Consider the following 14,661-nt stretch of genomic DNA (forward strand, 5'->3'; position numbering starts at 1 on the left):
GTTTTCTGTGTTATTCCAGGTTTGTGTTTTTGGTGTGTCTTCTGCTCTATTAAACATAGAATCATAGAATAGTTTGGGTTGGAAAGGTTTCTTTGAAGGCCACCTAGTTCAAACCCTCCACAGCAGATCAGATTGCTCAGAGCCCCATCCAGCCTGGCCTTGAATGTTTCCAGGAATGTGGCATCCTCTGTCCAAGGTCTGTTTTCCTTCTCTCAGGTACAAGAGTTGTACCCAGGCTTTGCCACCACTAAATTTCTAGCTGAAATGCAAGGTTTAAGGTGTTGAGTTGTGTAAAGCAGATTCATGGTTTAGGAAATGCTAATAAAAAACCCAAACAGGGCAAAAGCTGTGTAATACGTGGTAGAGGAGAAACCATGTTATCTTTTCAAGACAGATTGCTGATCCTTTTACCTCTGTGTGTTTTGCTTAAGCAGGGTTAGGCAGCTTGAACTGACTGAAGGAAGTCAAACACAAGCCTGAGTGCTTGCATGAAGTAATAAAATAAACTGTACATCATTTGTACCTTAATTGGCTTTTTATCAGCCAAATACTGCTGTTTGTAACAGGGCTTTATGTTTTTCTAAGAACATTCTGTGGCTGTGCACAGAATCTTACTCTTCCAACATGACAACAAAGGAAATTTCTGCAACTAATATTGAAAACAAATAAGATTAAAACAAAATAGGATTAAGATACTCAAACTATTAGCTTTTCTTGCTTCCTCTAAGTATTTGCTTTTTATGCTTTTACCATCCCTGTAGCTCCTGATGGCTGAAGGATGGCGTCTGTGCACAAAATGTGCTCTAATTTACTGGGCAAATTCAAAAAATTGCCCAATTCACTGGAAATGGAGAATATTTGACTCTTTGGAGCCTGCCCTCTTACACTGCTTTGGCTAAAATTTAAGCTGGGTGTTTTAACTTACAGAAATTCCTGCAGCCAGTGTATGTATAAAAAACAGCCAAGTGGCTTGATAAATTTGTGGCAGACTGAGGAATCAATCCAAAACAGCAACATTTCACTTTGGAAACTGACATTTTGTGTTACAAACATCCATCTCAACATTTCTAATGCTCTTTGCAAATAAGTCCTCTGAAATTGAAGAAAAGAAAAAAAAAATGGTGCTGGGGAAAGCAGGTCAAAGTAGAAGAAGTTTGGAGGCAGCAAGCTTAAAGTTCAGGATAGATATTAGGGAGTACTTTAAAATTACAATGATCATCTCAATTTTTTGCCAGTATCTAGTTTGTGTTCAAGTATGATCATTTGCTGCTGTTACTCTCAAAATAAGCTTAGTTTCAAGGTTCCTACTCTGTTGCTTTTGAAGTGTTTGTGGCAGTATGTGATTTCTGCATCTGCTGTTTTCCATGTTTTCCAAGGTTTCCTGCCTTTGAAAATGAGCTGTGGTAATATGGGCTCTAACAGGTCATTATCTTACACAGTCATAGGAACTGTCTTTTTTTGTCAAGAAATGACAGTTTATGAAAGTGGCTGAGAAACTTGAGTAGTGTCTTCTGCAGTAAAACCAGAATTATTAATATGTAAATTAATGTGGGAAAGGGATTGTAATAAACCAATGTGGTAGTGTTAGAGAAACATTTCACCTCTTAGATTTATCATTTAGATCCTTTTATATTGAGGGAAGTGTTATTGAGGCAGAGCAGCTTTTTTCTTTTTTTCTTTCATTAACTGATGGTCTAATTACTGAAAGTTCTGTCCCTTTGGTGTAGAGGGCTATTTTAGTGAGAAAACAATTAGCAGGTGAAAGAACAATATAGGACAAGGAGAAAGGAACTCTTGCCTGGAAGAAACACTGAAAGTAAAAGTTCAGTAGTTACTTGTGGTTTAGGATATCTGAGAAATGCCTTTGTGGGGAAGAACCTGGTGTCTTCATGCTTGAGTTGACTAAACTTTTAAGTTATTTAATGTAATGGTTATAATAGTAATAACAATGTGATCAAGGGTTTGGTTTTTTCTCAAATCATTATGCAAATCCATTATGCTTAATATGTTGCATTTAAAATCATTTGAGTTCATGAAGATCAGTCTTGGCATGTGGGTTTTTACTCTTCATCTTTTCACTCTTTCCTTGCAGACCCCCAAGGCTGATGGGTGAAGGTTTTGTTGTAATGCAGTCCAATGATGTTGATATCTATTACTATATGGATGAACCAGGTACAAGCTGTTAAATACAAAGATAGTTTATTTTTTTGAAGGTGAAAAATCTATATGCTGAGAGAGCTATTGCAATGTTTTGGAGCAATAGAAGTATAATAAGTATGCTTTTGTTCTGACTGCCCTTGAAGTATTGCCTGAGCCTTGAGCAAAGACAGCACATTTGGTAATGGTATGTACAGGTGTAGGATAGGTGGCATTTTTGGGTCCTTTTTGGTTGTATTTCTTAGCCTTCCCCTGGAAGTCTGCATTGAATTGTCTTGATATTTACATATTGTAGTGCTCTCAAATAAAACTGACATGAGGACACTTTAATTGTTTTGTGCTTAAGAAAACATTTCTCTTATAATTTGAAGCAGCTTCCTTTAATAATGTGTTTAATATTTTATGTAATGCAGGCCTTGTACCAGAGGAGACAGAGGAGAGTAATGATGGAGAAGCCAGCAATGAAGACAGCAAATTACAGGACCTGCCACCATGCTGGGGTTTGGACATTGTGTGTGGGAAAGGGACAGATTTCAACTATGGACCTTGGGCTGATAGGCAGAGGTATGGCCATGATTTACAGCTCTCATCTTAATATCCAGTATTACTGAGAAAGCTTGCTCAAGTTTCCATTGTGTGATTGCTCAGAATTTGTGTGTTTTAGGGTAACCAAGTCTGAAAGAAGAGTCCTGCCACAATGGTTTAAGATGAGTAAATTCATTGGTGTTTGTTGTTGGCCTTCCAGAGTTAGGATTACTCTCATTATTGAATTAACAGATTATGTTCCCTTCTTGGAAGCAAAGTATTTTTAATGTTTATTGAGTAAAAGGTTTAACTTGTTAATTGGTGATCTTTAGATTTATCAAGCTCCTGTTAGCTAATATGGGAATAAACTGCATATTGATGAGGAAATCTTAGGGAAGCAGAAATCTGGCTATGAAAATAATGAGGGAGGAATAATTTATCCTTGCTTAGCATAATCAGCTGCTTGATGTTATCTCCAAAGTATTTATTATCTAGCTATTTTAATACAAAATATTAGCCTAGAGTTCTATTGTTCTTCACTTGGCCCTGGATGCTTTGCACATGAGCATTTCTGGTGAGGACAATAGGATTGTTTAGAGAGTGAAGGACTATTAAGCAAAAGTGACATAATCAGTGCTTTCCCTCTTTTCCCCTGTTAATTACAGGCTGGTGCTTGGCCTCCACTAATTCTCCTGTGAAACTGTTATGATTTCCTGTCTCTCAGGAGTGTGAGGATGGCAGCCCAAAGAGTAGTCATTAGATATGACAGTGCATTTTAGAGAAAATGTCGCTTTCTAGAACCTTTTGCTAGAAATATGAGGTCAGTGAATCATTAATGATACTTTTAATACTCCAAAGAAAGCTTGCTCTATAATGGAATGCTTTTTATAATCTTAACTGGCTCAGTAGAAAGCAGTTTAGTGCAGAGTGCATAGAGTTCCTAGATACACACTAGGAACACTCTTGTATCTTGCTGTGGATGAATCCTGGAAGTTTGGGAGCTTTTAAGCTGCTACAACAGCCAGGTGCAGGAAGAAATTCCACCCCATTAAGACCTAGGTAAGCTCTGCTGTCTGTGCTTTGTCACTCTGCCTTTCCTGTCAAGTATTTCATGGCACATTCAGCTAAAAATCTGTAGAAATGCGGCTTCCATTCTGAGGTCTAAAGTTTTGTGCTTTCTTTATTTCTGGGCTTACATCAACTATTTATGCACAAACTGAAGAGTAAATAGATGATTTGCTGCTATGCTTTTTAACAGATTTTATAAACCAAGGATTAGGAGTAAAAAGAAAAACATGGTTTTTTTCCTTCTGAATTAACCTGCAGACAAAAACCATAAGTTTTAACTTCTTGCCATTGACACTTTTGGAGATTGCAATAATGAGTTGGAAGGCTGCTATGATGAAGATATTCAACATTCTTCCTTATCACATCCACTGGTTGTCCAAAGACTGAGCTAAGAGGAAGATAGTTAAATGAACCAAGTAGATGCACAAGTACACATATGTATTTCCTCTGAGAACAAAAAAAAAGTATTTTTTTCTGTTTCTGCACTAGGGATTGCCTGTGGAAGTTTTTCTTCCCACCAGACTACCAAGTTATGAAAGTCTCAGAAATTGCTCAGCCTGGGAAATCAAGACAGATCCTTGCTTTTGAGCTGAGAATGAATATCATTGCAGATGCCACCATTGATTTGCTTTTCACCAAGAACAGGGTAAATAGTGAAACTTTATCAAGAAATTAACTTTGTCTGCTATGGTTGCACTGTGCTTTTTGGTTGAGCACAGTTTTACTTGTCTCAGGTGTTTAATACAGAGCTATGGTTTTAAAAGCTGGGTGATTTTTATCTTTTTTATAATTATGAGCAAACCTTTCAAATAGAAATGTATTATTAGTGGCATTATTTTAAGTTTGTTTTAAGCTTTAAAGGTACATCTTAAACCATGCCAGCTCCTGCAGTCTTGGGGCTTCATGTCCTGTGCTGTCTTAAATTCTGACGAAGCTCACCATGATAGATTTAAAAAAATCAATTTCTTCTGATACTTCTGAATGAGGAGAACGTTGGAGGAACAGAACTAGTATGTGTAGGAGTTGGGATTTTTCTTGTTGTTCCTACTTTCCACATGGGGTACAGCATCACTTTATTGTACCCCTGCTGTGTTCTTTGTGGGGGGACTGAAAGGGTTAGAATTGCAGTGTCAGACATGAACATTAGACTAATGTACATGTCTGACACTACAATTCTTGGGTCAGAGTATTTGATGTTGTTTCTCTAACTGGGCTTCAGTTAGCATTTATTCAACCTGAAAAAGGTATTTTATTATTGTTAAACCTAAAAAAGGTAGATTACGTTGTACCAATATGTATTGATAATTCATTAGTAGTTTTTCTGAAGGCAACAAGGACTTTAAACACCAGGTGTGGATAATGGCAGCCAGAGGCATAAATAAACCTAGAAATCACACTTGGACTGTTTTGCTTTCTTGCAATGCAGGAAACGAACGCTGTACATGTGAACGTTGGTGCAGGATCCTATTTGGAAATAAATATTCCCATGACAGTGGGTGAAAATGGTGAGTAAAGGCTAAGCTAGATTTGTTTTTTACTGTGTTTCTTGAACAGTTATCTTAATTCCTGTGTGTGCCAATGTCTTTTAGTGTTTTTCCTTTGTAATTTTGAGATGTGTATTCCTAAGGAAAGGAACAAAAAAACTTCACTGTACAGTTCACTGCAAGATGTTAAAGCAAATATCCCTCAGGGTACTTCTTGGTAGTGGACTCCTGAAATCACTGCTAAAAATTGATTAAATATTGATCTAACTCTTGTGTCTAAAGGATAATTTGATGATTTTTGTTTGCCAGGCTATTCACCTACAATTAAAGGGCAGCTCCTCCACGTGGATGCCACCAGCAGCATGCAGTACAGGACTCTCTTGGAAGCAGAAATGCTGGCTGTAAGTGTGCATTAATAAGCACAAAGCTTCAGTCTCTAGGGGATTTTTAATAAAGAACATATTTGCTTTTCTGTGGAGCAGTCTTTACTTTCTTAATGCAGGAAAATGACTTTTTAAATGTGTTTTGCAGGACCTAAATATATAAGGAATTTATATGTACTGAAACAATTGTGTATGTGTGTCAGCTTTAGTGACTTAAAAAGCACTACCTTGGTGTATAAATTACCTATTTACAAATGTTGCCTCATTTACTGTGTAGCCATGTGTCCATACAGTCTTGGCCTTAATTCATGATTATGCTCACTAGCTCTGCAAGAGGATGTGTGTGCACAAGTACTTAAAAGCAGTCAAGTGTGCTTGAACTACTTGAGACATATTTCATACTCTATTACTCCTTTGTTTGCCTAATATTTCACTTCACAGTGTTGTAGTTGTGTAGATTACCCTTCCTGTTAGTTTTTAAGTTATCTTATTCAATTGAGAGTTTTATGAATATGAACTCTGTATCAGTGGTTAAAAAACAGTCTCTTCTTGGGGCATTTTCTTTTTGTTCTAGTGTGAAATGTGATGCTCTTGATGAAAACCTTGCATTTCAAATTGCTTTGTACATCTACAGCAGCAGATGTATCTGAAACTCATCTATACCTTTCCAAATAAATGAATACACTAACACTTGACCTTCAAACACAGAAGGAGGGACAGAGATTAAATTATTAAGGAACTGGAAGTACCTTCTGTTCATCCCAGCAGGAAAACAGTTTTAATTATTCAGCAGGGTACATGTGTGAACACTGCTGAGAGACAGGGTCAGGCATTGTCATCTTTGCAGGTAATCCTGATGCTTTCATTTCTTGCCCACAGTTCCACATCAATGCCAGCTACCCCCGGATATGGAACATGCCGCAGACGTGGCAGTGTGAGCTGGAGGTCTATAAAGCAACCTATCATTTCATCTTTGCTCAGAAGAGCTTCTTTACAGGTAACCTCTTTGCTAAATAGGTTACATGTCAAATATTCTTTGGGATTTGTTTTCAAATTTTGCTGAGTTGTGCAAGGTCAGGTTCTCTTATTTCATGTATTTAAGGTAACAAATAGTTTCTGAGGACAAAATTCCTGATGCCTATAGAATGTCGAACTGCATGGTATTCTTACATTTGAGTAGAAGCACAAATAACTTAATTTTCTAAATAAATGTCTAAATAAATTTGTTTTGCAGTTAAGTGATCCTAAATTTATTTCTTATTAGAACTCCTATCACAGCTACTGATTTGCTTAATTTGTCACCCATGATGTTGATTTCTGCTGATATCTCTCTTTGCTTGGCTCATTTTCAACTACTTGGGCTTTGGATTGTGTCCCTATGCCTGACAGATGATGAGGAAAAGTCATTTGCTCCTCAGGCTTCTGGCTGTGAGGAGGAAGGCAATGCAAGGTGGAACAGCACCACCCAACTGTTGCTGGGAGCTCCAGCTGCAGCAATGGAAAGAATAGAGCCCCATCACTGTGGTGTTAATTAGCCCTGCTGGGAGGAAGGTTTAATTAGTGCAGGCTTGGTGCCATGCTAATGAAGTTATCCCCTGAGTGAGGCCAGAGCCACTGTCTGGGTAGTGCCACAGTGCCCAGTGTAACCTGCTGCTGTGCTCAGGGCAAAAATCAGCTTTTCCAACACCAAATGCTAAGGAATCACTCACCTGCTGGCCACTAACCCACCTTTTATTGCTTGCTGTGGGTCTAGATCTGATCCAAGACTGGTCCAGTGACAGCGCACCTGATATTTTTTCATTTGTTCCATATATGTGGAACTTCAAAGTCATGTTCCATCAGTTTGAAATGATCTGGGCAGCAAATCAGCACAACTGGATTGACTGTTCCACCAAACAACAGGAGAATGGTGAGATCACTTATTTTGTATTTGGAAGAAGTAGCATATGTAACAAAAATTCATCAACAAAATACACTGTATACAAATGTATGAAGAGATAAAGTACTAGAATTACACCCAAAACCTGGTGGGTAAAAAAAGCATTGAGATATTATTGTAATTTTTATTGTTTTCCTGCAATATCCTTGTGCTAAGTACAATGTCTTTCTAGAAGCAACAAGGTATGGGTAATAAATACTTTCAGAATAATTGATTACAGTAATTAATGACTCCAAGTACAGTGTAGTTAAATGGTAATATTCTGTCATGAGTTCTTAAATATATTTTAATAATTAAGACCTTATGTTTGATATTTTGTCTAAGAGCAAAAGAGAGAGTAATTCTGACAAATTTGTTTGGTTTTCCTTTTCCCTCCCAGTTTATCTGGCAGCTTGTGGAGAAACCCTGAACATTGTTTTTTCTCTACCTTTCACTGACTTTGTTCCAACCACATGCAATACTAGATTCTCCTTAAGGGTAAGGACATCTTGTAAATGTGAGACTCTTTCCTGAAATAAAAATAGTCTTTTTCACTTTCAGTTCATAGAATTTTTCTTGAAGCAACCCAGAGGTAAATGCTTTGTTTGCTTGTGTGAAGCATTTAATCATAGGCTGTTGTAGTTTATATACACATATATGCACAAAAATGAAAATATTTCTGGAAAATACCAACATGCATACACTTCATATATGCATAAATATACACATTTAGTATGCGTATTTATTATATGTAGTTAGATTGTGTGTCTGTATGTGTTTCATCACCTGGAATTCTGTTCCCCTTCATTTATGAAATATGGAAATGTAATGTGTGTTCAAAAATAGAATCAAATACTTTACTGGCTACCCCCAAACCATTTTGAAAAGCCATGTTCCAGATTTTTAAGAGGTTCTGTAACATAAATAATGATCACCAAGTGTTTTTCACAGATGCAGATAATTCTTTGAATTACTGTACTTTTTGTCTTCCTTAAAATAGAACTGTCTACTGCTGCTAAAAATAAGAAACTAGTTGATGGTGATGTTGCTAATTTGGTATAATTTGATAGCAAAGAAATCAATGTTTTATAGATTTCATTCTTTTTCAAGTGTGATTTAGTTGAGATGTGGAGTAAGCTTGTTTTAGTAATTTAATTTCTGCAGTAGAAGAACAGGGATCATGAAAAGTTGTCCAGTGTTGTATAGATTGCTCTAGTGATGTGGAAGTTATTGGAATTGTAAGCATTCAGAGATGTAGAGCTCTTGAGACTGTGCTAAAACTTGCTGGGAAACAGATTTCTTGTCTAAGGATGCCTTTATGTAAAATAAAGATGATGGCACACACGAACATGATGATAGCTTGAGCATTGTGCATAAGGTGAATGTAAATTAACTCTCCTGTTGCTGATGTTTGACTTTTAGGGAGAAGATGTTGATCTTCATTTGTATCTGCCTGATTGCCATCCTAGTAAATATTCCCTTTTTATGCTGGTAAAGGATTGTCAGCCCAATAAAATAAGTCCTGAGTCTTGTATGTCTGCAGAATGTCAAAGTGGTCAGAAAACAGGCAAACCCAAGTGGAGGAACATTACTCAGGAAGAGTGAGTTTTATTAAGATACCTATGTATATTTGTGTCTTCATGTTGACTTTTCTTACTTTTTTATTTTGTTTGTGATTCATGAACTTTTGAGGTTGCTTTAAAGGTGCTTAAAAGAAGTGTTGTGCTTGAAATAAAAGGATGCTGTTTCCTTTTGAAAGGGCTGGATGGGTTGAATGCTGGACAGTCCCAAGTGTTGTGTTCACAATTGACTACTCCTGGCACCCAATTTATCCTCAGAAGGCAGATGAGCAGTTGAAGCAATCCTGTAAGTGTCACTACCTTTTCCTTGTTAGCATTGCTGCATTTGGGAAGCTGCTGGGACTTTGCAGATGGAAGCAGTGTGATCCAGAGATGAACTTGGGACTGAATTGCTGTTCTGTGTCTCAGGGGAATGTTTTGATCATTAGAATGCACTGGGATTGATTTAAAACCTGACAGGATTCCATGCTGCTACATTTCAGTATGTGTCCCAGTTCCTTGTGTAAAAAAGAGGGTACTGTCTGCAGTTCACTTCTCCTTGTCCTTAACAAAGTGGATCTCTTCAATGGGTTGTTGCACAAGATAAAATATCACTTGGTATATTAAACATCAGGATATTAAATAGGAAGTACAATATTTTTGGCCATGCCCTTATCTTTTCTAAGTTTTTTGACTTTAGAATGTTGTGATCTCATCTTATTATTCAAATTGTTTAAATTGATGGTATATGAGATGTAATAATAGTGCTTTCCCTTTATGGATGTCAAACTATGATTTCATTGTTCATGGTTCAAGTGAACCATCAGAAAGGAGTGTTAGACTGGTCAGTCTAATGTCTAAGAATTTATTTTAACTGTCTAAATATTTCTAGATAACAAATATTCTATAAGTATGTGCTTGCAAAACAAAAATTTATAAACACAGATTAAAGTAGGTTAATTTAAATGCAGAGGGAGGTATGCAGGAAGCTATGGGGTTACATAAAACTCTTTCAGGCTGAGATTCTAGAAGCAGAACTGATGGAGGAGAGATGTTGGAAGAATAATGAGAGCTAATTTGAAAGGGCCACAATCAGCAGGTGTTGAAGTCATGCTGGATGGCATTTTTAGGGTTTGAGTTCCAACAATTGACATCTAAAAGAACTCTAATTTGTGAGGATGAAGCAGAAAAGGTGAGATGGATTTTGCAGATGCTCATTAAGTGCTCTTGTGAGACTGTCAGCTTGTGTCAAATGTGCCTTCCTCACATTCTGAGAACATTTCCTCATATTTGTAGCAAATGCAGGTTTCAATTGCAAGTTTGTACATACACAGGTAATTCATCTGCAGCTTCCTCCAGTGATTAGTTCAGCAGTCCACCTCACTCCTGCTCCGTGGTGCTGATGGAATCTGCTTGCACTAGCAACATCTGTATTTTATTTTGAGTCAGTCCATCAAACTCTGAGAAATATGTTGCATTACAAAAGATGTAGTTTCCATGAAAAGTGGTCATCTCTCTGCAGCATTTGGCTGATGCATAACTCATAAGATGGTGCAAGCACTGAGCAGGCACTGTAGGCAATAATGGGGAGTTCAGGCCTTGGAGGTTTCTGCCTGCAGGTGTCTGTAGTTCTGTACGTGCCAATTCTTCCCATTAAACTGGCACCTGAAATCTTCCTCCAGCTGGAGCATCAATTTTTGATGGTTTTCCCATGGAGTTCTCTACTCCCCAGCAATCAATTCACATCCCCAAAATACTTCCAGTTACTCATTACATTGTCATTGCCTTTCCTCTCTTAAGACAGTTTTTGGGCTCTCTTGTTCCTAATTCCAAGTACAAAGAAGGGGTAGGAAATAGGATTTGAATTTCCAAACTGTTTTGTGACTAGAGTAGTTGAGTTGTTGGAGACAAAATTTTGGCCTACAGAGCTACTAGTTCAGAACAGATTTTTAGTACAACTTTGCACTTTGCTTGTTTATTCTCTGTTGTTTATCCTGCAGTAGCTGTGTGGTTGTGGGAAATCTGCTCTGCTGAAATGAAAGCATGTTTCTGTTTAACTTCAAAAGCAAGCTAAACATACTGAATACTCTTTTTTCAGAACTTCAGGGATTGTTTTCTCTTGCATAATTAACATTGACTAAAATATTCTCTATTTTCTTGTCTTCCCATAGTTACTAAAGATGAAAAACTAGATCTGTAACATAGACATGCTAATGTAATTATACAATTTAGGTGCTGAAAGTTGTGTGTTTGATACGCATTCCTGTTGGCTGAACTTGGTCTAACAGAAGCCTACACTGTAATAAAAAATCTATTTTCTATTCTTCTTTTGCTTCCAAGTGTCAGAAATGGAGGAAACCATGTTGTCTGTGCTGAGGCCATCCCAGAAAACCAGCGACAGCGTGATCTCCTCTCCCACAGCTTCCAGCCGCCTTCCCCTCGACCCCTCGGAGCTGCCCCCAGATAAACTCCACGTGGAGCTGGAGCTCTCCCCAGATTCCCAGATAACCCTCTATGGACCCTTGCTCAAAGCCTTTCTCTCCATAAAGGTAGGCAGAGCAGCACCACTTGCAAAATTTATGGGTGGCCACTTGTAGGAAGGGGAAATAATGAGTGTTAAAATGGCAAATTCAATTTCGGAAGGATATGTGAATTTGGATGAAAACTTTTGGTAGGCTTTAGTTTAGAATTGCTCTGGTGATCTGGTATGAATCACCAGATGAATTTTGTTGTCACAGATTTGTGAGATGATTTCTTACATACATGTATATACACACACACACAGACACCCATATCAGCATAATTTTTCCTTCAACAAATACTGCGTGTTCTGAACATGTGCAAAAAATTTCTTCTTTCCATTTTCTACTAGTAAAATAAAAAAAGAATCCATGATTATGACTAGAGCTTATCTAAACTCCAGTTTTTATGCAGACTTATACCAGAAGCCATGTTTTTGGTGCATTTTAAGTTCTGCAGTGTGTTGTTGTTTTTCTTAGCTAGATTCCATGACATTTCTGGAGTTAGGATCATGGAAGGGACTGGGGAATAAGCTTAATTTAAAAAGCTTCTTCAGTAAATATTTGAAAAGGATTATGCATCCTTTTCTTGATATTCATCTATTATGCTTTAGAATGTGTGTTTGTTTTTTTTGCTGTCTTCTCTTCCGTGACTGATTTGTTTTTTTTAGGCTGTCTAAGTTTAATTCCTTCCCATCTCCCTCACCCTCCCTTGTGGTGACAGAAGCCAAGGCAGTTGAATGTGTCAATTCTGTTTAACTAACAGCAAAATGCTTGGGGTTTGGTTGATTTTTGTGGTTGGTTTTTGTATGTGTGGTTTTGGGGTTTCTTTTTTTGGTGGGTTTTTGCTGGTTTGTTTTTCTCTGAAAATGTGTTTCAGCCTGTGCAGATCTAGGTTAAGGTAATGCTTCTGGAGGCTGGCATTTTGGAGCAGAGGCTGAGGAATTTTCTGAGACAGGTCATCAATATAAAGACTCACTTACTGGAACAGTAATATTCATTAATTTCTATAAAATATAGCATATAAGCAAGGAATAGCAGAAAACATTCTTTTGTAGAGTATAGGACTTGCAAATATGCTCATTATTTTTTCATGTTGTCGATAAAATAAATAGGATTAAAATTAGGCCAGTACTGCATCTTGAAGATTTGATTTTTCCTGGTACAGAGCAAATGAAGCCATGTTTGAATTGTTTATTGAACCTTCTTTTTGAAGCCCATAAATTCATGGGGGGATTCTAGCTTTTCAAGCAAAGCAGCACCATTTCAGTGCTTTTTGCCTCTGGAGATAAATGCAAACAGTGCTCCATTGGATCCCTGATTCTGTAATGATTTCATTTTTAGGGGCTGATTTCTGGCTTTTCTATTCTAATTCTCAAGAGAAATTGTGGATTAATAGCTTGTTTATGAAAATGTGCATTTATTGCTCTTTTTAGCATTTTTGTGACTCTGTTTAGAACTTTTAGTCCAACTGTGCTGGGATCATCTCTTGAAAGATTTCTAGGGTTTTTTTTTAATATTTGTTTTCCTGACTTGTGGTTGTTTTCAGTTTGTTTACATTGATCTTTATTTAATACATGGTGTATAGATCCCTGCACACACATTGTCCATGCAGCTTTGTTAAGCCTTCTAATCTTGGGAGGTAGTTTGTTGGTGTAGCACACCCTGCTAAGGCTGTACTGTCTGGAAATGAATGATTCACAGCAGGAGTTGTCAGGAGTGAGTTACTGGAGCACCTACCACCCTCTGCTGGGTCTGCCTTATTAAAAATCACTGCAAGAAAATTCCTCTTGAGAGTTTAGCTTTTCTTTAAGGGAGAAGATGTGATAGATTGCCAGAAACCTGATGGATTCTCTGTTTCCCAGTAGAATTTGGCAGTGTTACTTTGGCCTTAGATAATTGAAGAGGATTTGCTTGGACACAAGGTGGCTTTTAGACCCAAGCAAGCAATGTTTATGACATAATGTTTTAGAAACACGGTTAAGACTTCTAAGCCTGCTGAAGAAAAGGTTCAGAAAGTTGGAGGAGGGTGACTTCCTGCAGGATGTGTTTTATGTTCTTACTCTGTTATGTATCTTTGACACTTTTAAACAGATTTTGTGCTTTTAGTTATAATATTTCAGTTACTTGTGTTGCATGTTCTCTCAAATACCACTACTGTGAGAACTACTGAGCTGCCTCATTTTCTGCAAAGCACAATGCCTAAATTTAAGCTATCCAGTTTTCATAAAGTAAAAGTATCTATGTTCCTTTAGCTGTAGGCTATAGCTATGCCACTTATTTTAGGGAGGATTAAAACCAGAAGATTTGTTTTGCATTTCAATTCATTGCCTGCATGTTTTTCATTTGTTTTCTTTGTGATCACAACAATACTTTTTCCTAGGAAAATTATTTTGGGGAAGATGACATGTACACTGACTTTGAAGAGGTCATTTCAAGCCCTGTTTTGTCCCTGTCAACATCCTCAAGCTCTGGCTGGACAGCTGTGGGAGTGGAAAGTGACAGGAGAGAAAATGAAATTTCAGTCAGGCCCGTTCACCCTCTTACTTTACGCCCATGGGATATCACTGTGCTTGTTAATTTGTACAAAGTGCATGGGAGATTGCCAGTGGTAAGTACTTTATAACAATAAAAGAATTTGCTTCTTGTAATTTTTTTTTTTTTGTTTCATAATCTGGAACCACATTTAACTGCCTGGAACATCTAGTTGCTGTGGTGCTTACCAAAATGTAAGCATACATACCAAAATGTGTAGATACTCTCTGCTGAAACTGTGGCTATCTAAAAAACTTTGAGACAGGATTTATTTTGCTTATCTGGGAGGCAGAACTGGATAATTTTCTAATATGTTTGTTATTCCCAGAACTTGATTTGTGTGCTATTTTTGATAGACCATTACAATTTCTCTGCTGATTAGCCAATTTGTCCTATAATGGTGCAGTCTGCTCTATGCTCCTGACTTCTGAGGGAACTCCAGAATAAAAAGGCCAGATAGAACATTGGGTTCACCCAAATCTTTTTGAATTACTGTTGATGCAATTTTCAATA

The 14,661-nt window shown here is 37.3% G+C and overlaps 1 protein-coding gene across 9 annotated transcripts in view; it reads left to right on the top strand.

Annotated features, from left to right (window-relative positions):
* The window catches only part of BLTP1 (bridge-like lipid transfer protein family member 1), an 87,405-nt gene that overhangs the window by 17,473 nt on the left and 55,271 nt on the right, over positions 1 to 14,661 (top strand). For all 9 annotated transcript variants that reach the window (XM_058023795.1, XM_058023786.1, XM_058023788.1 and 6 more), the window contains exons 9-20: positions 2,093 to 2,172; positions 2,571 to 2,721; positions 4,240 to 4,396; positions 5,177 to 5,255; positions 5,544 to 5,635; positions 6,497 to 6,614; positions 7,371 to 7,526; positions 7,936 to 8,033; positions 8,958 to 9,136; positions 9,295 to 9,401; positions 11,435 to 11,643; positions 13,997 to 14,224. In XM_058023795.1, coding sequence (XP_057879778.1) covers positions 2,093 to 2,172; positions 2,571 to 2,721; positions 4,240 to 4,396; positions 5,177 to 5,255; positions 5,544 to 5,635; positions 6,497 to 6,614; positions 7,371 to 7,526; positions 7,936 to 8,033; positions 8,958 to 9,136; positions 9,295 to 9,401; positions 11,435 to 11,643; positions 13,997 to 14,224 — 1,654 coding nt within the window. The remainder of the gene's footprint in view (positions 1 to 2,092; positions 2,173 to 2,570; positions 2,722 to 4,239; positions 4,397 to 5,176; positions 5,256 to 5,543; positions 5,636 to 6,496; positions 6,615 to 7,370; positions 7,527 to 7,935; positions 8,034 to 8,957; positions 9,137 to 9,294; positions 9,402 to 11,434; positions 11,644 to 13,996; positions 14,225 to 14,661) is intronic.

The sequence above is a fragment of the Melospiza georgiana genome, chromosome 5 (genome assembly GCF_028018845.1).
Source record: "Melospiza georgiana isolate bMelGeo1 chromosome 5, bMelGeo1.pri, whole genome shotgun sequence".
Taxonomy (NCBI): Eukaryota; Metazoa; Chordata; class Aves; order Passeriformes; family Passerellidae; genus Melospiza; species Melospiza georgiana.